Source organism: Chanos chanos, chromosome 7, assembly GCF_902362185.1.
Source record: "Chanos chanos chromosome 7, fChaCha1.1, whole genome shotgun sequence".
Classification (NCBI taxonomy): domain Eukaryota; kingdom Metazoa; phylum Chordata; class Actinopteri; order Gonorynchiformes; family Chanidae; genus Chanos; species Chanos chanos.
The window spans coordinates 8,714,893-8,739,348 of NC_044501.1; the positions used below are offsets into that span (position 1 = coordinate 8,714,893).

Genomic DNA, 24,456 nt, shown 5'->3' on the forward strand with positions numbered 1-24,456 from the left:
GCAAAGACTGAGTGGGTTTTTGATTTTTAAACCTCTGTTAAGAATGCAATAACAACCGAGGTGAACCTGTGTGCCCAAAACAACTCCAGATCTTTGCTTATCAACTATCTTGTGTAAGGACTGAAATGGCTTTCTTTAATTTTCGGAAAATATTTAAACTGGGTGTCGAAAAGAAGAAGAAACAGTATGATAACGTGCGCAGAGATGTTAATCCCGAGGAATTTTGGGAAATCATCGGTGAATTGGGAGATGGAGCCTTTGGGAAAGTGTACAAGGTAACAATGACATGTTTGTATTTATAGACTAAACAGTTGCATTTGTTTATATCTTTCCTTTGAAACAAAAACGGCCTGTGAAAACAGAAAGTACTCATGACTGGTGTATAGGCAAATGTTGTTGTGTCAGTAGCAACAAAACTACGAAATGGACAACATCACATATCTTATTTTTGTGTCATGTTTCAAACAACGCTTAATTGACCTTCACCAGCATCCTCATAATCAAAGAGGCAGTGCAAATGTATAGGCTAATCTTGAAGCTAGCGTTGACAGTACCTAAAATAGGTTATCACTTTAATTATGACCCCTTTAAATGTCCAAACGAGGGTTTTCAAAATCAGATTAACGCATGTTTTTTCGCCGTACAGCAGAGTTTCTGAAGCGAATCCTTAATGGGAAATCTTGATTGGTAGATTATCGTTTCTTAAAGGCAAGGCTGTAAGTGAAAAGGGAGTTGATGTTATTCTAGGCAAGGAAGGGTTTTTTGCAATTTGTCTGTTTTCTTAAGCATACGAAAACAGACATGCCAGGAAAACCCAGTTGGAGCCAGAGGGACCTGGAGCTGCATTCTGGGGATTATTCCCCGTTTTAGACAAAATCTGAAGATAGCTTTAAATTGAATTTGTCCTTTAGAATGGATCTCTCTAATTAGAGGGTAGTTTGATGTTAGTGAATTTGTGTTTACACAGTAAGTGGATTAGTATAAGAATAAGATGTGATGGATCCTAATTTCTTTTTTTTTTTTAAAGAGAGCTTCCAACCCTTACGAACATTTTAGGGGAAACACACAAAGTCAGTGCTGTAATTTCTCAAGATTAGAGAGTGCAGAGTGCTGAGACGTGTATCACTTAGTGTCAAAAGGGCAACAACTAGTAATCCAGAGAGGTTCTCCCTGGGGCAAACTGTAGTATTTAGATTCTAAATGGGACTTCCTCGCTGCCAGTCTCTGTAGCTCCACATTATAATCAAGTGTTCGGACTGTTTAAGTAAGGTTACTGGTGACCCGGGTGTTCTGTGGGCTTTTTATTGCTCGCATCAGACGCACACGGCCCCAAAAGCGCAAGCAAGCACAGAAATGGATTTATTGTTTGGTATCACTGAATCAGAGAGAACGTGCTCTCTAAATTGTGCGGTGTTAAACAGACTATGAATGTATAGTATTGTTCCTGTCTGAACCAGTGTGAGGCAATATAAACATCAGCAGAATTGATTTGCTGAACGGGTAACCTTTTTCATAATGGAGCATAGAGTTGGCATACTGTGCCTTGTGTCTCTTTCAAACCCAATTCAAATTCACTTACTATGATTATAATATCTCAGTAATATACCCAGCGGTTAGGGATGTTGTACAGATACTGAAAGAGCACAAAACAGTTGTACCTTTGTTTTACATTTTTGAGCCTAGTTTCAAATAAAGGCGATAAGCTTGGCTCTATCGAGGCAATTGCGATCTCTGAAAACCGGCAAACTTTGACCTGGTTAATTTTTCACTGCAGGCCACCAAGCTCCAGCTTCAGAAGTCATGCCGACACGTCTTTTCACATTTCATTACAGTTGACGTTATTCCTTTTGGCATTTGCTGTGGCGGAAAGAAGCTAGACAATTATTTTAATTATTACATTGGGTTTTTTTTTCTCTGACCTTGACTGACGTAAGAGCAAAAAGAGAGAGAGAGAGAGAGAGAGAGAGAGAGGACGAATTTAAATGAACGACATTGAATTTTACCACTCCTGAATAGTGTCCAAAGTCCCACCGTCGCAATGATTCCGCCCTAACACTCCTGAGGAATAGGCCTGTACTCATTTCCAGTTTTTATACGAGAGCATTTAGTGTCGAATTCGTCGTGGTGTACTCACCGCACTTTACTGTAGACGATAAGTTTCGCATTAACTGACGCACTGTTCACTTGTAGGGTAACAGCCGCAATAAAACATTAAAACGGCCTTGTGGTTGGATGAACCACTTATTGCACGAAATAATCATTAGATTTTAGTGTAATATTATAATTTAATCCATTGACTCCCATCTTTTGATATGTCAGTGATATATTACATTACATACGTATATTACATATAAAGTTTATTTAAATTTTATATTGACTCAGTACAACAGTATATGTTTCGTCGTATTGAAAACAAATACGAAGGCATTTTGTTGTTTTAACAGCCGTTTGAGGTATAATTAGCCTTCTAATAAGCAGACAGTGAAGGGGGTTTAAGAGGAGGATTTGGAACCGCTTGGCTGTTTAACAACAGGAAATGACATATGTAAACATTCCGATGACCTTGTTAATATTTGTTCTCTTACTGCTGCGAAGTTGCGGAAAGCAGTGTTTGTCTAATCTTTATTTCTCCACCCCAACACAAACAAGTTTGAATTGTGCAAATTTGACAGTTCGAAAATAAACAATTAACTACTAATAGGCAGATAAGTCTTGTGTACTTAATGCAGTTGAGATTTTTAAACAAAGTCAAGTCCACTCTGAATCTACCCATAATATCATACTTGAATAATTAAATAACAGTTGCAGTCATGTTTGGTGACAGTCCCTGATAAGTGACTTATATCACGTTACAATATTTGAATGCTGTGAACATACTGAGTTCTCATTATCAGATGTATTTCCTCATTTGTCTAATCCAGACATGTTCCCTTTTATAGTAACAACCAAGAGACATTTAAATCATCTTTCACTTCCTTTCTCTCTCCTTTACTCTCTGTCTGACTCTCTCTCTCCCCTGTCCCCTCTCTCTCTCTCTCTTTCTCTCTGTCTCTGTTTCTCTCTCTCTCTCTCTCTCTCTCTCTCCTCTCTCTCTCTCTCCCTCAGGCACAAAATAAGCAGACAGGGATTTTGGCTGCGGCTAAAGTCATAGACACCAAGAGTGAGGAGGAGTTGGAGGACTACATGGTGGAGATTGACATCCTCGCGTCATGTGACCACCACAACATAGTCCAGCTTCTGGATGCCTTCTACTACGAGAGCAAGCTATGGGTGAGTTCTCCGCTTTATCACTTTGTGTTTTTCACCCCCCACCCCACCCCCTGCCTTTCACTCCTCAGAAAGAGAAAAACTGCGTATTTGCAATACAAATACAGGTGTCTTGACAGTGGCGCATGTCTGTGGTGAACAGAGTCGCCTGGTAGTCTCCCAGTGCATAGCAACGACACGTTTGATAGGACGTGTTTCAAATAAGGTAGCACGCAGTAACTGGTAACAGTAAAAACTAGTGCAGTCAATATTTATAAAAAAAAAAAAAAGCAATAAGGGACACTAGATATGAAACGTGACCGCACACAGACGTGTATACATGCAGCAAGGCTGTGACTAGGGTTGGGCCGATGGCTGACGGCCTCCACGATGTTCAGCCCAGCAGCACGAATACACCCTCACACACACACACACACACACACACACACACTATAATTCCAGTGTCTGTCTCTACTATAACGTAGAAAAATATATTTATTACGTATTTCTTATTTATTATGTATTTGCGGGGATTTCCCCGGGGGATGAAGTGGAGAGGTAGAACTGATGAATATGTACTTTAAGGAGTGTCGGCCAAAAGTGAAGGATGGGTTTATTCTAATGATTATAATAGCTTCTTGCGAGGGATTTACTGAAGGAAAAACAGCTTATTTAATCACACTAATTACCACCCATTGAAAGCATGTTTTAATGTAGGCGCAAACGTAAAAATTATTTTTAGATCTACATGGTTTGCGCCTGCCTCAGTAAATCTGGGGCAAGTCTTTATTTGTATCACACAACTAAGGATTAAAACTTACCTACAGAGCGAAGTCTCCCATTTTCTGCCATTACCTGTCTGTCAAATCATTCCTAATTGTTATATTGTTATTAACCCTTTTTCATGTCTCACCCTGTCCATTTAACTGAGTATATTTCATGTTTAGGATAAATATAATCAGTGAATTAGTAATATTGTAATAACTAGAGGAAATTCTTGCTGATGTAGTGTCACATCCTGGCTGTTATAATCCCAAATTTTCCGCATTTCATTTGAAGCGGCCCTAGCTTACGCTTATTACCCGGCCTGACTTCGACGACTTCAGATCATCAATTGCTTTTTTTTTTCTGATAAGGTAGCAATAGCCATAACGGACAAATAAAATGTTACAACAAACGTTACGTCAGCCAACCCTAGCTGTGACTCATTTGACCAGTGAGTAAATTGATAGGGGGTATCCTGTGTGAACTCCTGTGGGGAGAGATAAGGAGAGAGATTGTCTGGTGTATGATAGTAGCCCTTAGGGTGTGTGGGTGATAACGATAAAATGGAATAATTAAAGGCACGCAGGCGAAAGTGCACATGAATTACCCAGTAGAACACGATTGGGTCTGGAACACCCCTGAACACACACAAAAGGCATTGATAGGGTCTTAGTTTCGGTTTATGGGCCTGTTGAACTTCTGTTACAGATCTAAGCTTTGTGGTGGGTGTTATTTTCTGAAGCGCACAACAACGGTTCAAAGTTTAAGAGGGGCGGGGAGGGGGGGGGGGGGGGTTGATTCAGAACCTGTTTACTTTTATATCCTCGGGTTACATCTTCAAAATCTGAATCGGCGAGCTCGAGAATTTCACAGTCCCCATTTGACCGAGCCCCTTTCCACCATTCCCATTTGGGAGATAAAAGGAATGTGTCATAGCAGAGATGGAATATCAGAATCTATTTCCAATAAAAACACAGAATGACTGGAAATGACCCACCCCCCCGACCAAAAGATGGATTTGACCCAAAACCTGTCCCTACACACCCATCTCTCTGTGGCGCGGCAGGGGTTGTACAGTCTGTGTGCTCTGAATGGAGTCTCGTCCATGCACAATATAAAGGAATTTAAACCTTTTTTTAAACAAAAAAAAACTTTTCAAAGCTCCAAAGAACAAAACAAAACAAAGCAACACAAAACCAACCAAAAAAAAAGACAAGCAATCAATCCCCCCCCCCCCCCCCAACTACCCCCCAGCGTTTTGTAAAACTGGGCCCTCAAGGTGCGCCTTTGGCTGCTCCAGAACTTCCCTGTCAGGACAATAAGAAAGAGGAGCCGAAAAAACAAAGCTGATGGAGAGAGAGAGAGAGAGAGAGAGAAAGAGAGAGAGAGAGAGAGAGAGAGAGAGAGAGAGGGAGAGAGAGGGAGGGAGGGAGAGAGAGAGAGAGGGAGAGAGAGAGAGAGAGAGAGGGAGAGAGAGAGAGAGAGAGAGAGAGAGAGAGAGAGAGAGAGGGAGGGAGGGAGAGAGAGAGAGAGAGAGAGAGAGAGAGGGAGAGAGGGAGAGAGAGAGAGAGAGAGAGAGAGAGAGAGGGAGGGAGGGAGGGAGGGAGGGAGAGAGGGAGGGAGGGAGGGAGGGAGGGAGGGAGGGAGAGAGAGAGAGAGAGGGAGAGAGAAGGGATTTCTCTGCACCCTCGCCGACGTCTCATCTCATTGCCTTAACTCGCTTTCGCCAGCAAACACGCTGCGCTCTGAAGTTACGCCGTACTGATTTCGACATATCCGATGTCTCTCTTCATTCAGCGTTTTGATGGAGATCCAGATAAGGACAAGAGACCTTTTGAAGAGTGAGCCGTGTTGTAACAGGGTTGACCTAATGCTTAACCTCAGATTAAAAAAAAAAAAAACAAGAAAAAAACAGAGGTACTGTAATTGCTTTCATTCAGAGATATGGATGGGAGGGCTGGCAGTCGATGAGGGCCAGTGTGATAGTCTGAAGCCTGTATTAAAGCTAATGTTCTCCGATGGAAACGAATGAAGAGAAATAAAAAGCTCGAAGTATGGGTTTTTCCCAATTTATTTTAAGAAGTCGGGAGAAAACCAAAAAAAAAAACAAATTCCCTGGGGTAACTCAACGCTTTAGTGGTCAAAGAGAAATGTGTAAACTTTCTTCACAATAAGCATGTACACTTTTGAATTAGTTCTCACACAACTCGCACGAAAATGTCTGCAGAGACAAAGACAAGACCACTTTATTTATTTATTTTTTTTAGCACAGGTTTCAGGAAACACAAAGAGACAGAGAGAGAGAGAGAGAGAGGGCTGCCATGGTTACCTGAGTCTTGAATGTCATGTTTTATTTGACCAGGCTATGTCTCGTTCCTACCAAAGCTCACAGCTCTCTTCCCCTCCCTATTGTGTTTCTGAACAATGGGCGTGTCGCCACGGAGTCAGGGCACAGATTTTTATCTGCCCCCACAATGCACCGGGAACACGAGCGAGACACGGACCCGCTTCCGAAGCGATGAGTCTCCTGCAGGCGTGGGCTTTGATTCCTTCCCCGTGAAGGGAGTGGCTCCCTGCCGTGAATCCAGCTGCGTGTTTGAGTGGGAAATATGGACAGTGTATACGTCTGTCATATCTCAGCAGTTTACGTTTATATTACGCATGTGGTCCACGCTGCACTTTGGCCCGGTAGGGACGTGTATGAAGTGTAAATATTTTTTCGGAGACTCTGGTTTAACAGTAAACATAAAGTGTGACTATAACATACGAATGGGAATATCTGTTATCTCTGCCCATGTTATGGTATAAACGCTATATTACAATATTATAAAACAAAAACTGCTTACAGCTCAAAAGCAGTGGCCGTGGAAATATAACTGAGATATAGACAAGGCTGGTTCAGGAAAAGTTGGTTTAGAGAGAGAGAGAGAGAGAGATTCTAACAAACTGACTTTGCACATTGTGCACTGGTTCTAAATGATAGCTTTATTAAGTCTACAAGTGTATGACAGCATGACTACCACAAATTGACTGTTAAGTTGTTAACTGTCAGGACGGACGGAGGGGAATGTATGTGGGCGACTCCACTAAGGCTCTGCTGGTTGGAGAGGAAACTAACACACTGGCGTCTGTTTGCCCCCCCTCCCCCCCCCCCCCCCCCCCCCCCCCGTGTAGTGTGTTGTGTGTGTGTGTGTGTGTGTGTGTTTGTGGGGACATAGCGTGCGTAGGCTATTGTGTCTGGAGCGGCTTGGCCAAAACTAACATTTTCGCCTCTGTGAGAAAACAACGGCGCTTGACTGGAGATTGTCCTGTATGAATGGACGTGCCTGTCCGCGGAGCGTTTTTTTTTTCCGACGCGCCGAGCCACCCGATGGAAGAGGAGGTAAAGGAGTCGAGCTGAAACCGTCATTAGTGTAAAGAGGTGGAGTAAGAATTCAGTTAGTTCAAAAGAAAGAAAGAAAGAAAGAAAGAAACTCACTGTAACAGATTTTCACACCCCCCCCCACGCCCCCAGACATCTACCAGTGATACAGGATTTCCCTAATAACCCAGTCAATTAGACATTATACAGTCCCTCTCTCTCTCTCTCTCTCTCTCTCTCTCTCGTTTATTTTTCCCTCCATCTCTCTGGTTCTCTTCGGTTCTGGATATATTTTTCCAGGCAAATTTAAACGTGATCTGCCAGTTGATGAATTATTTTCGCAGAAATTCGATCATCCTGTATCAGAATAAAGTCTTTAATTAAATGTAAACAATTAACTTTATTTTAAAAACATTGAGTTACGTCATAGTTTAAAGTGCTTGCCTTTGAGGAGTGAGTCGTATAGCGTGTGGTAACGCATATTATGCTTAGCCATAGACAGGGCATTTTGTTTTTTGGAAAACTTTACTGTGGGAAAACTATCGCGACCTCTTTTTTCCCCCGTCGTCTAAACGTTTAGTATTTTGTCTCGTCGCTCTTTCAGGTAAGTGTCGGCGGAGCGTCCTCGAGAACGTACAGATGCCCAGCGTTAGCCGCGAGCTTCTCTTTGCCTATGGAAAAACTCTAATCCTATTAAGAGGAAGAAAAAAAAAAGACTTAAGTTCTAGCACGGTGTTACTGTGTGAAATCCGTGGAGAGCAGACCTTTTTCGGCCAATCCTCTTAGAGTCCTCGGCCTCCTACGCCATACCGAGAGCTTGGGGGGGGGGGGGGGGGGGGGGGGGACCACTTAAGACTGCACGATGTACTTACTCTCCACCCTGCTTCATCCCTAAATCACTCTAAACAGCTGAGCAAAGGGGCTGTTAGCAACAGGGCTCTGGTCATTTTATCGTAATGAGGCAGGCTGCGTCCTGGTGGGGGGGGTCCATTGTACGGTCAGGCTTAGAGTAACGGTTTAATTGTATTATTGGCCCATGAATGAGAAAGTAAATCAGTTTTATTTTAAAGCAACAATTGGATTCTGTGAGACTTGCCACTTCAAAATAGTGGATAAACGGTAGAATAGGTCACGCGGCGTCTGATATACTGTTTGTTTTTTGTTTTATTGTTTGTTTGTGGGGTGAAAGGTGACTGACAAATTACTTCCCCGAAATCCTCAAGGGCAACTGTGCGAAAGTGTGGAATTCTTGGGAGTCTTTTGTAATTGCGGTTGAATGCCAAGCCAATATTAGAAGGATTAAGCTTTACCGCGAGTCCCCTAGCGTTTGGCCGTATTATCAGACGCTGTGTTTAAATTAGCCCCATTAAATTTAATGAAGCAATATCCCGCGCGTGATGGAAATGTTTACTGTTACAGTCAATCACAGAGGCTGATCATTTGATTTTCTCTTTTTAGATCTTGATAGAGTTCTGTGCAGGAGGCGCAGTCGACGCTGTGATGCTGGGTGAGTTCCCCCCCACTGTGGCCTGTGTGTGTTTGTGTGTGTGGGCGTGTGTGTTTGTGCGCGCGCGTGTGTGGGCGTGTGTGTGTGTGTGTGTGTGTGTGCACACATTTACACACATTCCAGATTTACTGCCGGTATATAAAAAAAAGGCATGGTGCAGGAATGTTAAGAATGTCTTTGTTTCTCTGCGTTTCTGTGTGGGCGTGGATGTTGGTGTGTGTGTGCGTGTGTGGGTCTGTGTGTTCGCACGTGCGTGTGTGTGTGTGTGTGTTCATACAGAGCTGGAGAGGCCACTGACGGAGCCCCAGATTCGTGTGGTGTGTAGGCAAACTCTGGAAGCTCTGATTTACCTCCACGAGAACAAGATCATCCACAGAGACCTGAAGGCGGGAAACATCCTCCTCACACTGGATGGAGATGTCAAACTGGGTAAGAGTGTGTGTGTGCGTCTGTGTGTGTGTGCGTGTGTGTGTGTGTGCGTGTGCGTGTGTGTGCGTGTGTGTGCGTGCGTGTGCGTGCGTGTGCGTGCGTGTGTGTGCGTGTGTGTGCGTGTGTGTGCGTGTGTGTGTGCACTTGTGTATGTGTGTGTGTGTGTGTGTGTGCATGTGTGTGTGTTTTGTGTGTGGGAGTGTGTATTTCTGCAGTGCGTGTGTGCGTGTGTGCGTGTGTGTGTGTGTGTTTGTGTGTGGGAGTGCGTATTTCTGCAGTGCGTGTGTGTGTGTGTGTTTGTGTGTGAGAGTGTGTATTTCTGCGGTGTTTGCATATGTGTATGTGTCGGCACGTGACAGGTGGCATAAGGAGAGGACCTGAGGGTAGCTGCTTTAACATCACGCAGTTTTGGGTTGTTTTTTTGTTTCTTGGTCCTCTGTTTTTTGTGGAAAAGTATCACGTTTATCACATCTATAATTACATTTACATCTTGTGTACAATGTCTGAAATCTTCTACATCATCCTCTATAACCATGCACATATGAGAATTGAATTAAAAAATAAAACAGACAAATCAAACTTTAGCATTCAACGCTTTCAGCACTTGAATTGAGTCAAATTCAGCGTGACACTGAACTCCAGTGGGATGTGACTGGGTTAAGAGGAGAGTGTATATTTAGTCATGGAGTGTGAAGCTGAAGGTTGACAGTATAGCATTGTTGTTGTCGTTGTCATTGCTGTTGTTGTTGCTGACCTGGGTTCAGTGGGCTTAGACAATACACTGCTGTGCGAGTGCAGACTTGCCGGTCAAAGTGAGTCACAGCGCATAGAAAAGCCCCATTGTGAATGTGGATACAGGAAACAAAAAGTAGAAGAGACATCTGTGTGCATGTGTGTTAGAATAAATGTGTGTGTGTGTGCGTGTGTGTCCGAGAGAGTGTGTGTGCATGCGTGAATGCGTGTGTGTGTGTGTGTGTGTAGAGAGAGAGAGAGAAAGAGTGTGTGCGTGCGTGTATGCCTGCGTGTATGTAGAGAGATAGAGAGTGTGTGTGTGTGTGTGTTTGTGACATAGCGTGTGTGAGTCATACTGGCCATGACAGCCGGTTGGTGACATAACCGGCTGGCCTGTAGAGATGATCGCTTGCATGTCAGAGAGGGAGAGAGAGAGGAGAGAGGTCCGGGCTAAGCCGAATTTAAAAAAAGAAGACAAAAAATGAGTGACGCGTTGGCTCTCTTTTTCCATTGAACTGCAAGATGCTCCAGTTACACATGTCCTGCACAAACCCTTACTGATATTTCATTATTGATACTGACATCTTGTCGAGTCAGCACTTTTCAATAGTGCTCTAACACGATTACGTATTATCAAATACTTGTTATCGTATGATCTGTCAGAATACAGTAAATTCAGTTTTTGAAGATGTGTTTGAGCATGGAAAGCTTAGCACGTCACAGCGAGCGTTTTAATCTACATTCGTATTTTGTGCTGTGCTTTTCAGCCGACTTCGGCGTGTCGGCCAAAAACACGAGAACGATCCAACGCAGAGACTCCTTCATTGGAACCCCGTACTGGTAAGATGGTCATTTCGGAACATCCATAGTCAGAGACCCAGACACAAACCCAGCAAAGCGTTTGGCAAATGTCGTATCCACAGCTTTATTCACAGTTTGTCCCTCTCACCCCTCATTTCTCTCTCCCTCTCTTTTTCTTTCTCTTTCTCTTTCTCATTCACTTTTTCTTTCTCTTTCTCCTTATCTTTCTCTTTTTCTTTCTCATTCACTTTTTCCTTCTCCCTCTTCCTCTCCCCCTCCCTCTCCCTCTCCTTTTCTTTCTCTTTCTCATTCATGTTTTCATTCACTTTTTCTTTCTCTTTCTCTTTCTCCGTATCTTTCTTTTTTCTCTTTCTCATTCACTTTATCTTTTTCACTCTCCCTCTCTTTCTCCTTGTCTTTCTCTTTCTCATTCGCTTTGTCTTTCTTCTCTCTCTGAGACAGGATGGCCCCAGAGGTGGTCATGTGTGAGACGTCTAAAGACCGGCCGTATGACTACAAGGCTGATATCTGGTCTCTGGGAATCACTCTTATCGAGCTGGCCCAGATCGAGCCTCCAAACCATGAGATGAACCCCATGAGAGTCCTGCTCAAGATAGCAAAGTCTGAACCCCCTACCCTAATGCAGCCTTCAAAATGGTGAGGAAAAAAAGGAGGGGGAGGTGGGGGAGAAAGCAGTAGAGGTGGAGAAGTTACGGAAAGGAGGCATTGAAGGTGGCATAAGAGCCAAGGAGACTGTGAGTTAGGCGTGAACTGGGCACGTTGATATTGATTCTGAAACGGACAAATAAATGTTTTGGGGTTTTTTTTTGTTTTTCTGAGCGGCAGTCTTACATACAGTAAGAATGTTCCGGTACGATTTTAAATAAGTGTAAATATTGTGTTATGCAGCTCTGTGTAACCTCAGCGCATGATTCCTGGAGACAACATGATGTCAAAACTGTGTGTTTAACAGCTGATAATGTAATTCTGCTCAGCAATGTGATTATTCAAATTACTGACATGATTTCGCCATCAAAACATAATTACTCCTAACGCTGAAAGCCCCCTGAAACGTATTAACGCAGCCTAATATGATTATATCTCCACAACTTATTGCATTATCCCATTGTTATTATATTAGCGGAAAACCGCAGAGAGCTTTATTTATTTATTTATTTATTTCAAACCACCCCCCCCACCTTTTTCTCGACCGCTGACTCCTATTGGTCCGTCCCAGGTCCCCAGAGTTCAGGGATTTCCTTCGTCGAGCACTGGACAAGAACATAGACACCAGATGGACGGCAGCCCAGCTCCTCCAGGTGAGGTGAACACCACTGCCCCCCCCCCCCTCACCAGTCCATTCATCCCACATCAGGAGCAGTTATAACAGCCACCTGTTGCGAATGTGAGACCATATTGTCCTGGGACTAACTGGAAGCTCATCCGGGTTTCAGGTGCTCTGGGAGAGAGAGAGAGAGAGAGAGAGAGAGAGAGCAAGAGAGAGAGAGAGCGAGAGAGAGAGAAAGAGGGAGGGAGGGTGAGTGAGAGAGAGAGAGAGACAGAGAGAGAGGGACAGACGTCAGCAGAGAGGATTTTACTTGCCGAGCCTTTAAGAGGTCTAGTTGAGTCTTAATTACTGCACAAACTGTGTAACTGCTCACACAAGCGCATACACAGGCGCGCACACACACACACACATACACGGCGCACACCCAGTATACCAGAGGAATAGTGCTTTGTAACAAGGCTAAATGGGACTGAAAATACAGAATAGGAGTCTTCCTCCGATGAAGGTGCTGATAAACAAGAAGGTGCATCTGCTGAGACCTGCTCTAGACTATGTGCAGCAGGTGTCCAGAAAGAGGAAGGTAAGAGATGAGAGCTGGTTTTTTTTTTTTGGAGGGGGGGTTTTGTGGTGCAGTCATTTACGCCGCAGTGCTATGGGTTCTGATATACTGCAGTGTTGGCCAAAAAAGTCCAGTGTAAATTTCAACAAAGAGTATCAAACTTTTTTTTTCCACGTGTTTTTTTTTTTTTTTTTTAGGTTTCTTTAGTGCCAGCCTATCCTGTAAGAAGTTCTTAAATGTGTTCCCTCTGTCAGCTTTAAAAAAGAAAAACAAAAAACGATCTAGCTTGCTTTTTCTCTATCTGTAGAAAGATAGTTAAATATCACACTTTTTGACAGAGTTTTGGTTTCATCTGATGAGTTGTGTGATTTCATCCCTCAGTTATATCTATCAGTCGTTATCCATCTCTCTCTCTCTCTCTCTCTCTCTCTCTCTCTCTCTCTCTCTCTCTCGCTCATAATGGTAATGGCGATAGTAACGGTAGATGCTAATGGTAACAGTAAAGTTATTTATGTTTATGTCGTAAAAATGTTAAAAGAGGCGCTGAGTGCTGACATGTTGTTGATCTTTTGGTAGTAAAATAACAAAAAGAGCGAACGAAAAGTTTCTTATTTTTGATCGTCTTTCGCTTTGGCAAGATGCGCGTTTTACACGACATACGTTGCATGTGCGAACTGTGACACAGACTGAAGAGGGTGTGCGTGTGTTGACTGTTTTGGCAGCATGCGTTTGTTAGCAGCGTGACTGATAACAAACCCGTGAGAGAGCTCATTGCCGAGGCCAAGGCAGAGGTCACCGAAGAGTTCGAACTGTCCAAGGAGGAAGAGGAGGAGGAAGAGTCGGACTCGCAACTGGTGAGGCTCACGACAGTTCAGAGAAAAAGAACGGTTTTCGTTCCGTTCATAGAACCACGTCACACGTGTTTTGACTGCGGCGGTCATATTGACTCACCGCGTTACATAAAGGGTTTTGTCTTAAGAATGGTCTGCTCCATTCAGAGTTTGAAGTTCATTTTTTAGCATATTCCGCGTTACCATTTTTTGAATTAATAATTAATTATATATTAATTATATGAATTATTTGCTAATATAATTTCTATAAATAACAATAACAATAATAATGATGATTATTGTTATTATTATGTAATGCATATAATATTATATGTTATATGTATATGATTTGTTAATTATTTATATGTCATTATTAAGAAATGATCTTTTACACTGGCTTTCATGCTATTAAACAATTTTCTTTCATTTTCTACTGTATGTTCTACTGTATGACTCCGGAGTATAATTTCTGTATAATCGGTCAGACTGGAAACTGCATTGAGTTGGATAATCTGAGTTGGATTGATTAAAAATCAATCTTGACACTTGTTTTAGCTGCTCCCGGGGCACAAGCGCGACTCGTCGGACATCAGCATGGCCAGCTCGGAGGACGAGAAGCTCTCCCAGTCGCCCTCCATCCTGGAGTCCGTCCCCGAGAAGCTGGAACAGGAGACGGCCGTTCCGAAGATCTCAGATGCAGACATCGCGGCCGGCGAGACAGATAAAGCAGAGAGGCAGAAGGTGGAGGAGAACCACATCCAGGAACCGGAGACTGGAGAAGCCACGGTGGTGGTACCCGTGGAAGAGGTCCAGGGCAGTCCAGAGAAACCACAGGAGCAGGAAGCCGACGCTGAGAAGAACGATGGGGAGGTGATTCCGAGTCCCACCAAGGCCGATCCCGAGGAGCCGTCGGCTAAGCCCGACAAGGGAAAGCCAGAGGAGGAGACAAAGGAGGAGGAGAAAGAAGCGGAACCTACAGTGGAGAACGTCCAGGTGTCCCAGGGTAACGAGGAGGTCATAACGGAGGCCCCCAAACAAGAGGCAGAAGAGTCAACCAATGAGGACCTTTCCAAACAGGTCAAGGTGCCCGTGGACGCGCCCGAAGAGAAGCCCACACCTCCAACCTCTCCGGTGAACGAGGTTAAGAAACCCACATCGGAGATCGAGTCCAAGTACGAGAAAGATTCTGATTCTGGCAACAGTTCGGCCACCGAAAACAGCACCGTCGATCTTAATTTATCCATCTCAAGCTTCCTCCCCAAGTCGAAGGAGCCAGGATCTGTATCCGTACAAGTAAGACTCACCAGACACACACACACACACACACACACACACACACAAAGAAACACACACTCTAAATGAAGATACAGTCAGATCATGGCACAGAGCATGCATAAATAAAAATAAATGCATTTTATATAAGGAAGCAAGAGCGCTTCTTTCTGGAGCATGTTTTTTTTTGTTTGTGTTGGCATGTTGGACATCTCTGAAAGGATTTTGGTCTCTTAAGTCTTCTCTGGAAGCAATTACTAATCTGTTCTTGTTTCTCTTTCTCTCTCTTCTTATCCCCCCCTTCTCTCTCTTTCTCTCTCTTTCTCTCTCTCACCAGGACATGAAACGACAAAAAAAGACACTGAAAAAGACTCGTAAGTTTATTGTGGATGGCGTGGAAGTTAGCGTCACGACGTCGAAGATCATCACCGACAACGATGCTAAAAATGAAGAGATGAGGTTCCTGAGGTACACATAAAAAACAAACAAACAAACAAACAAACAAACCTAGTTTGACTTCTTTTTTTAGCTCATGGTCCTCATTTGCAGAATATTTGTGTAATCTCCATATGATTTGCAAGTGCCCTCTCATCTTTTCCTTCGCTTCATTGGGCTGACAAGGTCATTTATAAATATGTTTAGTGTGTAATAATACTCCTGTGAAGGTGTTGATGAGAGATGCTGCACAAATAGTTTTTTCGAAAGCGTAGAGTGTCGCATGCAGGCTCACCCAAATCCCAAATGGGCTTAACTCTTATATCACCAGTTGCACCCTTGTTGGGTATTTTGGGCTTAAATGGGAACAGCCAAAAACAGGTTGTGTTTAAATGCTTTAGACAAGTGTTCTAATACAGGTAAGTGTAAACTGTAAGCAGGCCGGTTGTTTTTTAGGGGAAGCTGTTTTTAGGGGAGTTCTGGCTGCATCGGCTTATGCAAAAGCGCCAGGAAGCCTCATTACTGATTGGTCAGCGTTCAGGAAACAGAATTGGTCTTTTGGTTGCATGAGATATTGTTGATGACTGCTGCTTCCTGTCCTCGTCCTCAGGCCCACATCCTGTCGTCCCACGCGTTCGAAATGCTCGAAAATGTCAATCCACAATTGGCCTCCCTGACATCAGTCTCATTATAAACCACTCGATCAGATTCTGTGTTTTAAAAGTCTTAAAAAAAAAAAGGCTAAATTGTGCTGGTTCCACAAGAACAGTCTCATGAAACAACATGACATTGCCAGGTGAAGGAAATCAGCACAAACAAACAAATGAAATGCGTATGTATGAAACATGAGTCATTTGGGTGTCCGTTATCTGTTGATGGAAGCATTGGAGGTATTCTAATGGCAATCATCAAGACCCAGCGCTGACCCTAGATCATCAGCAGTAGGCCTTTTGTCCAAACATGTTCTTTTGTCTGTTCAGTTCAAAGCGTTTTATTTGCATGACTGTTATCTGACCTCTGACCCCAAGGCAATAATAATAACAACACGAGACCAGCCTGAGTAGTCGTGCTTAAAAGGACATTCTCTCTTCAAATGAGGTAGTTATTCATCTGTTCTCCTCTCTCTCTCTCTTTCTTTCTCTCTCTCTTTCTCTCTATCCCTCTCTGTCTCTCCCCCTCTCTCTCTCTCTCTCTCTCTCTCTCTCTCTCTTTCTCTCTCTCTCTCTCTCTCCCTGCAGACGGCAGGAGCTGAGGGAGCTGCGCCTCCTTCAGAAGGAGGAGCAGAGAGCCCAGCAGCAGCTGAGCAATAAGCTCCTGCAACAGAGGGAGCACACCTACAGACGCTTTGAACAGGAGACGACGGTGAGGGGGCAAAAAAAAAACAAAAAAAAAAAACCCAGTGATGAAAACTGTGTTAAACCCAGATCAGAGTTCATTTTTAGTCTTCTACAGAACCCTGTTAGCCAGTGAGATCCGTGTCTACAACTAGGGTGTTGTGGGCATAGAGACACCGTTGTACCCGATTGTTCAAAGGAACATGACGTCGGACGTCGTCGGTTTTACAGCGCATGTACTCAGCTCTAGTCAGTTTAGGGCTGGGCCTTAGGCGTAATGCCTAATCCTGACAGTGAAAAAACAAATCCGTTACTCTCTGTTATTTTACCGAGGTTACACTTTTTATACCTGAGACTAAACTCATCCAAACAGAGAACCAATTAAAACCTATGTCAACTCCATACTGAAAATCCCTCTCTTTCAAACCAGGTAGTTATTCATCTGTTCTTCTCTCTCTCTCTCTCTCGCTCTCCCTCTCTCAGAGTAAGAAGCGGCAGTACGACCAGGAGGTGGAGAACATGGAGAGGCAGCAGAAGCAGACGATTGAGAGGCTGGAGCAGGAGCACACCAGCCGCCTGCGTGACGAAGCCAAACGCATCAAAGCCGAACAGGACAAAGAGCTGTCCAAGTTCCAGAACATGCACAAGAGCCGCAAGAAGGAGGTAACGCCTGCAAGAGTGTGTCTGTGTGTGTGTGTGTCTGTCTGTGTGTGTGTGTGTGTGTGTGTGTGTGTGTCTCTGTGAAGGCATTGTGGGCTCCATTATGGCTGTGTTTTGTCCCGTTTTTCTTCGTACTCTAGGTCCAGTTTTTGATTACCCTGCTTTATGTAAAGCATTTTTTCGTCATGTCACAGAATTCTTTGCAGGTACCCATCTGTACGATAAACTCAGTCCCACAATGCACCCGTGTATTTACCATGCGTCAGAGTGACTTTACGCACAGGATTGTAAAAGAGATCTGACCAGAGTGGAAGAGATTCTCACAAAAAATGACGAGCAAGACGTGGTTACTCTTAGTGACGAGACCGAACACAGCGGTCTCAGAAGCACGTTAACGAGGTCGTTTTGTTTTTGCCTTTTCCTCGTAATCGTACCTCTGGGTGATTGGGCGTGTCAGGCCGTGCGTGTCGTTCTAAAAGTGAGTCGGATGTCCCGTCCTGCGGAGCTGGCACTGTCACGTTGCGACCTCTCCTGTTTTTAGCCGTCAGGCTTTTGGTGCCGCTGAATCGCTCTGGCCTGCGGTCCTGCTGGCCCCGCCCAGGTCTTTTATAGCTTTTTATATAACTGCTTCTAATTCAGGCCTTCCTGTGTGTATACGTCGATTAATCTCCACGGTAACACAAACAAACACAAATCCATCCAGAGCTTGATTGATTGATTTTTTTTTTTTTTTTTTTCTCCCCTCTCTGTTATAACTGCCCGCGCTTTGACCGAACAGGAGTTGGGACTCTCCCCCAAACACGGGAGAAACGGGATTATAAAACGCATAAGAGAAGATATAATCCAAACTCAGCACGAGGAGGTAACACTAAACACGCACCTGGATTGTTTTCACTGACCCCCATCTATGCTTGTTCTTGGGTTTTTTGGGGGTTTTTTGGGTTTTGGCGTCTCACTCGTGTTTCTTGACTTCGGTTTTCCCTCCAGTAACGGAGACACTGAATTCGATCCCTTTCTTTTCGAAACAGCATGTGATTGGTTTTTCTTTTCAAGCTGTTCACTTTCGATTTCCTTCTGAGAATCCCTTTGTGAACACGAGGACCGTGTTCAAAGACCATGCGGTTAACTAGTGATAACGCCCTTTTATGTTTGACCTTGGTTTGTCTCAGTGTTCTGATCTCTCAGCTCCTCTGAAAGGTTTCTGAACTGAGAGAAATGTTTTCACAAAGAATTATAGTATCACCTCTTTTACAGCACTCCTATAAAACCTCTTTGTGTCAGCGGATACTTTCTTTATTATTATTTTGCTTCTTACACACAGTGGAGAGCACTGTCTGCAGGAGAAACTCTATCACTCTTTTCACCTTTTCACCACATCCCTCCTTTCACGCCTGCCTGCGTGTGTTTTGACGTTGTTTGCTGTGTGTGTCGTGTGTATGAGTATTTTTGTACGTGTGTGTCTGCATGCGTGTGTCTGTGTGTGTCTGCATGTGTCTGCGTGTGTGTGTTGTGTGTATGAATATTTTGTGTGTCTGTGTTTGTGTGTGTGTGTGTGTGTTGTCTTCGTAAACTAGCTGTTTGATTGGTCAGGAGGTCTGTGTGTCATCATACCCACAGAGCATTGCTCCAGCTATGATACAGTCTTTTCAGCTCTCCTCATGCCCTCTCTTCCACGCCCCCATGCAGGACGTAAGTGCCCTCAGCTTCTCTCAGCACGGCTTTGGGTTTTTCTCTCTCTCTCTCTCTCTCTCTCTCTCTCTCTCTCTCTGGTCATCCGCCCCTCTTACAGTAACTGAGATCAAAGTCCTAGTAAAATGAAATGAAAATGATAACGATGAAAAAGAAGAAGGGGGAAAAAAAAGCCACACAGGGGAGCAATATTCAGTTTCGGTAATAAACCTGTCAACGCTCAGGTTCACAACACAGTCGGTTACTTCCTTCATAACACTTTAGCGTCCTCTTCTTTATTCTCTATGTTCCCATTCGGAACAGAGGAAACTGATTGTAGAACAGGGTTTCTAGGCAACCAGGCAATACCTTTGTGGAGTTCTGTTATTTACTTTTGACCAACAATTGTCTTGTTGCCATAACTGGTTCTAGAACTCGTTTTTTTTTTTTGTTTTTTTTTTCCTTTTGTCACAATGCTGAGGAACAAGGCCCATTCAGATTGAGCCAATCAGAAGAACTTTTGTTTCTCTTCGCTCATAGGTGTCATATGCCTGAGCCTTTTCTCACCTGTAGATTTTTATAGTTGGGAAGCAAAAATCTTAGATCTGCAGGTGAACCTAAAATCTTATATTTTACACTTTCTGTTTTATCCAACCCATATGTAGACTAATTTGCATAATCGAATGTATTTAATATATTTCATAACACATTTCCAACAAAATAAATAGAATTAACCTTACGTGTGACATTTCATTATGTATTATGAATTTATAATCTGTGAGAAATGGCCCATAGAGTTCAGCGTAGTGATGGCACAGTGGTCTAGATGTTCATTTTGTGCCAGTACAGGTTTGGTGTGGAATAATAATGAACCGTTTGAGGTGATGGCTCCGTGTGTCTGGTTCGTCAGCCAAAGAGGGGCTTAGCCTGGACTAAACCCTGTTCCTGGCCTGTTTCTCACAGTCGGTGTCAGATTACGACTGTGGAGAGGGAGGCGTCTCTCACAGGACAGTTACGGTTTCTAGGTTACACGAGACGTCAGTGCTGTTCTCGACCGGGGTGGGCAATTAGACCGAGTGCGAGTCGAACAGGCGGTGCGTACGTCACCCCTTTTGTAACATCGTCTTTACAGACTCGCTTAAAAATGTTGCATTGACAATTCGCTGCATTTTGAACTTCATCATTTAGCGTTTGTCTAGGTGGTTTATTTAACTCTCAGTATTTTAAAGGTTTTTTACTAAGCAAAGCCACGTCAGAAATGCTTCAGTTATGCCTCAGCCTCAGAAATGATGCTGTATTTGTGAAGCGTTATTTGGAATATCGGCGAACGGAGCGCTCTTGTTAGAGAAACACGCGAGCATCGGGCAGTGAAGAAGTCACGGATTGGGACCCACACGGTGGAGTAGATGTGTACAGTGGACTGTGCTGACAGTGGAGTTCTGTGTCTGTGAGTCCGTTAAAGCTGAGATCATGTTTATTTAATCCAGAGAAGACAGCACACGCTCTGTCTCCCAGCATCCTAGCACTGCTGGCCACTCACCAACAAAAACAAGAAAACAAACACAATAGGACCACATATGAAACCTGGCATCTTTCTTTCTCTCTCTCCCTCTCCCTCTCTCTGTCTGTCTGTGTGCTTTGGTTTGGTTTGATCTGTGGTGCTGATGATTCTGTGAGTTCTTCTCTGATACTGAGTGGTTGGTTTTTTTTTTTTTTTTAGGCAGGTCGTAAAGGTCATTGAGAACGATTTCTAAATCTGCTGTGTCATGTAATCTTGTCACTGAGGGATCTCGGGTCCTCTGCCCTGACTAATCGATTTGCGATACCGTCGTTTTGGTCTTTTGTTTTTTTGGCTTCAGTTATGGGGTAGTCCACAGACCAGTTACACGGCACCATTTAAGCGGTCACCTCTGTTTGTCAATGTAATACAGTGTGTGTGTGTGCAGGTAAAGCAACTTTCGGTGCTTTGTCTGTCTCATTGCTTAAATTCAGGTGTGTTGGCGGTTTTGTTGACAGGAATATCTTTCACTTCAGATTTTTCTCTTTTCCTCTGTTTGTCCTGGTGTGCAGTGTCCAAGTTCTTGTACCAAGGAGTATTTCTTCTTCATCCAGATTATACATTCTCTCTCTCGCTCTCTCTCTCTCGCTCTCTCTCTCTCACTCTTTCTCTCTCTGTAGGAGCAGGAGTTTCTGCAGAAACAGCAGCAGGAACTGGACGGTGCTTTGAAGAAGATCATTCAGCACCACAAGGTCGAACTGGCCACCACAGAGAGAGACTGTCTCAACCGCAAACAGCAGCTGCTCCGAGGTCAGCAAGACTTAACGCTCACTCATCACTAACCCTTCCCTCTGATTCCAGAGCTGTAGGCACAGATTATGACTCGTGAGTGAAAACTGTCAGTGAATTCAGAGGAAGTTCTGGTCAAGGTTCCGGAAGGTTCCGGCAGGATGCCGTGCTGTAGGGTTCTTTTGTTTTTTTTTCCTTTCGTGCACTGACAAGTCTGTCCTCTGTCTCCTCTTACTGCCTTCTATCCTCTCAACAATCTTTCCATCTGTCCTTCCTTCATTCTCTCCTTCTCCATATCCTTCCTTCCTTACTTTTTTGTCTGTCTTTCCTTCCTCTTTTTTTTTCTGTCCTTGTTTTCTTTCTTTCTTGCGTCTGACCTGAATTGTGAGGATATACACAAAATCAACATGGCTTAGAAACCATCTTACATATCAAACCAGACAGAGGTCAGAAAAAAAAAAAGCAAAACAAAACAGAAGAGATGGTTTGGTCCTGTTGGAATTTGCTGCTGTTTTGTGTTGAGGGCTGAGCGTTGTGAATGTAGCCGTGCAGACAGTAAGTCAGTAAGGGGGGCGAACACAGGGGTCTAATTCTCATCATGAGGTTGCCTGCTCTGCAGTGTCATGACCAGAAAAGCAGCGTAACGTAACTCGGGCAGATCTGTTTCCATGGCACCCAACACACGAGGTCACTTCAGGTCGGTTACAGCGCATGGGTATTGAAGATTTGGTAAGACACCAGCCATGAAGGAAAACGGACAAGGCTCGTGTGGTCTGCGCCCCTGTGGGAGGACTTGATGATCAGATACTTTAAGATACTAAATATAACCCTTGGCATGAAGAATACCTTTGGCTGGTTCTGTCGTTAACCTCATAACAGTTCAGACAAGGACTACTGTATGGGTATAGTCTTATCCTGGATCAGTGGTTATGGACAGTGGATGTAACAGGGCATCATTTTTTTTTTTTTTTACTGTTTCCACAGCCAGAGAAGCAGCTATGTGGGAGCTGGAAGAGCGCCATCTGCAGGAGAAACACCAGTTACACAAGCAACAGCTCAAAGATCAGTACTTCATGCAGAGACACCAGCTGCTCAAGAGACACGAGAAGGTGAGAGAACTGTTCTGAGATAAGCCTCGCCCCGGTCCCGCTTCCCGCATTGTGATCATAAACATGTCAAAGTCAATAGCCCGTTAGAGGTAAGCCAAGAAAACGGGAGTCATATCTACAGGGGTATGTGTTACTTATTGACAAATCAGTGGCCAGGGATTACTCATTGTCTAGGCACGGGGGGAAAAGTACACAGAGTGAGTTTAACGTCAGACTGTTGTAAGCCTGTCAGCCTTATTATATATAACAGGCCAATGACCGGTTTGACAAAACTGCCACAGACGGGGGGTGTATTGGCTTCATCCTGTAATTCACATGGTGGTGGCGTCTAAATAGGGATGTCGTGACAGGGGAGGGGGCTAACGCGGCTTTTTTTTTTTGGGGGGGGGGTGGGGAGCAGGAGATGGAACAGATGCAGCGCTATAACCAGCGTCTCATCGAGGAGATGAGGACGAAACAGGCGCAGGAGAGAGGCAGGTTACCCAAGATTCAGCGCAGCGACGCCAAGACGCGAATGAACATGTTTAAAAAGAGCCTGCGAATCACCACGACGGCAATGTCGGCCGAACAGGAGAGGGAGAAGATCAAACAGGTCAGAGGTCACATGGGTCACGTCTGTCTTTGGGGGACGAGGGAGGGCGTAAACGACAGAGGAGAATCATTTAAACCTCATGTGGATAGCAAGTCATGCTTTATGTAACTGTGTGTGTGTGTGTGTGTGTGTGTGTGTGTGTTAAACAGTTTGCTGCGCAGGAGGAGAGGAGGCAGAAGAATGAGAGACTCCAGCAGCATCAAAAACATGAAAATCAGATGAGAGACCTGCAGCTGCAGTGTGACACTAACATCCGAGAACTACAGCAGCTACAGGTACGCGCACACACACACACATGCGCGCATACATGCATACACATGCACGCACACACACACTCACACTCACAAAATATAACACTAACTGATCTGAGTGGGTGTGGTCATTTCAGAATGAGAAATGCCATCTCCTGATTGAACATGGAACTCAGAACCTAAAGAACACACACAGGCATACACACACACACACGCACACACTTGCACACACGTGCACACGCACACGCACACTCACACTCACAAAATAGAACACTAACTGACCTGCCTGGGTGTGGTCATTTCAGAATGAGAAATGCCACCTCCTGATTGAACACGAGACGGAGAAGCTGAAGGAGCTGGATGAGGAGCACAGTCAGGAGCTGAAGGAGTGGAGAGAGAAACTCAGGCCCAGGAAAAAGGTTAAAGTCGTCACAGTTCACTCTCCGCAGCCGACACCTTCCTCACCACATCATTTACTAAAAATCATTACTGCTCTGTCCCAGTACTCTCACAGACTTCCATCACCTGCCTTTGTGTTCCTTTATTCTGCTAGAGTTAGCAAAATTCCCCCAGGACTGAATGTGTTGTCGCAATACCAAACAGACCTCATTTAAATGCATTACAGTGGCTTGATCAGGGTCTCCCTCATACAATGAAATAAGATTGCCAGAGGGAGCCAGGTCACAAAGAGAGGAAGCAAGGGAGGGTATTGGAACAGGGCCAGTCATTAAAATGTACAGTGAATGCATATCTGTCCTCACTCTGGTATGAATGGTATTGCTGTTTAGAGTCGATCTTGGACGGTTTTATGTGGTTTGGTTTCTCTAACTGTTGGTTTGCAAATCGTCTCTCCAGGCCCTGGAGGATGAGTTTGCCAGAAAGCTGCAGGAGCAGGAGGTGTTTTTCAAGATGAGTGGAGAGTCAGAATGCCTTAACCCATCTGCACAGAGTCGCATATCCAAGTTCTACCCAGTGCCGACGGTCCAGTCCACTGGGTTTTAACACACACACATGCACACACACACACACACACATACACATACGCATACACACACACACACACACACACAAACACACACATACACGCACACGCATGCTCAGACAGACACACAGACACACTAAATCTAAACTGTGACTGAACTGTTTTGCTGCCTTGACCCCCGTCCTCTGACGTTAATCAGAGTGAATATAGGGGGATCACTCACTCTAGCCATCACTGTGCGGGGGTGGGGGGGGAGGGGGGCAACGTTCCCCAAAGCAACAGACCAGACTGTCCGTATGAAGACTGCACACTCCCTGTTTTCATTACGTTTGCTCTTGAAATGAAGTT

General features: G+C 44.3%; 1 protein-coding gene across 2 annotated transcripts; it reads left to right on the plus strand.

The window, feature by feature from the left end:
- The first annotated feature begins 125 nt into the window (after positions 1–125).
- On the plus strand, positions 126–24,129 carry slkb (STE20-like kinase b). 2 transcript variants are annotated; one of them, XM_030779827.1, is made up of 18 exons: positions 126–275; positions 3,106–3,270; positions 8,831–8,879; positions 9,159–9,308; positions 10,808–10,880; positions 11,304–11,498; positions 12,079–12,160; positions 13,411–13,542; positions 14,074–14,811; positions 15,128–15,258; positions 16,464–16,587; positions 17,043–17,222; positions 21,066–21,195; positions 22,159–22,283; positions 22,684–22,875; positions 23,025–23,150; positions 23,432–23,545; positions 23,982–24,129. In XM_030779827.1, exons 1-18 carry the CDS (start codon positions 126–128, stop codon positions 24,126–24,128), a joined length of 3,003 nt encoding a protein of 1,000 aa, XP_030635687.1. In that variant the 3' UTR covers position 24,129. The 2 variants fall into 2 exon arrangements, with proteins under 2 accessions (XP_030635687.1, XP_030635688.1); XM_030779828.1 differs by having other exon boundaries at positions 14,074–14,805.
- Positions 24,130–24,456: the final 327 nt, after the last annotated feature.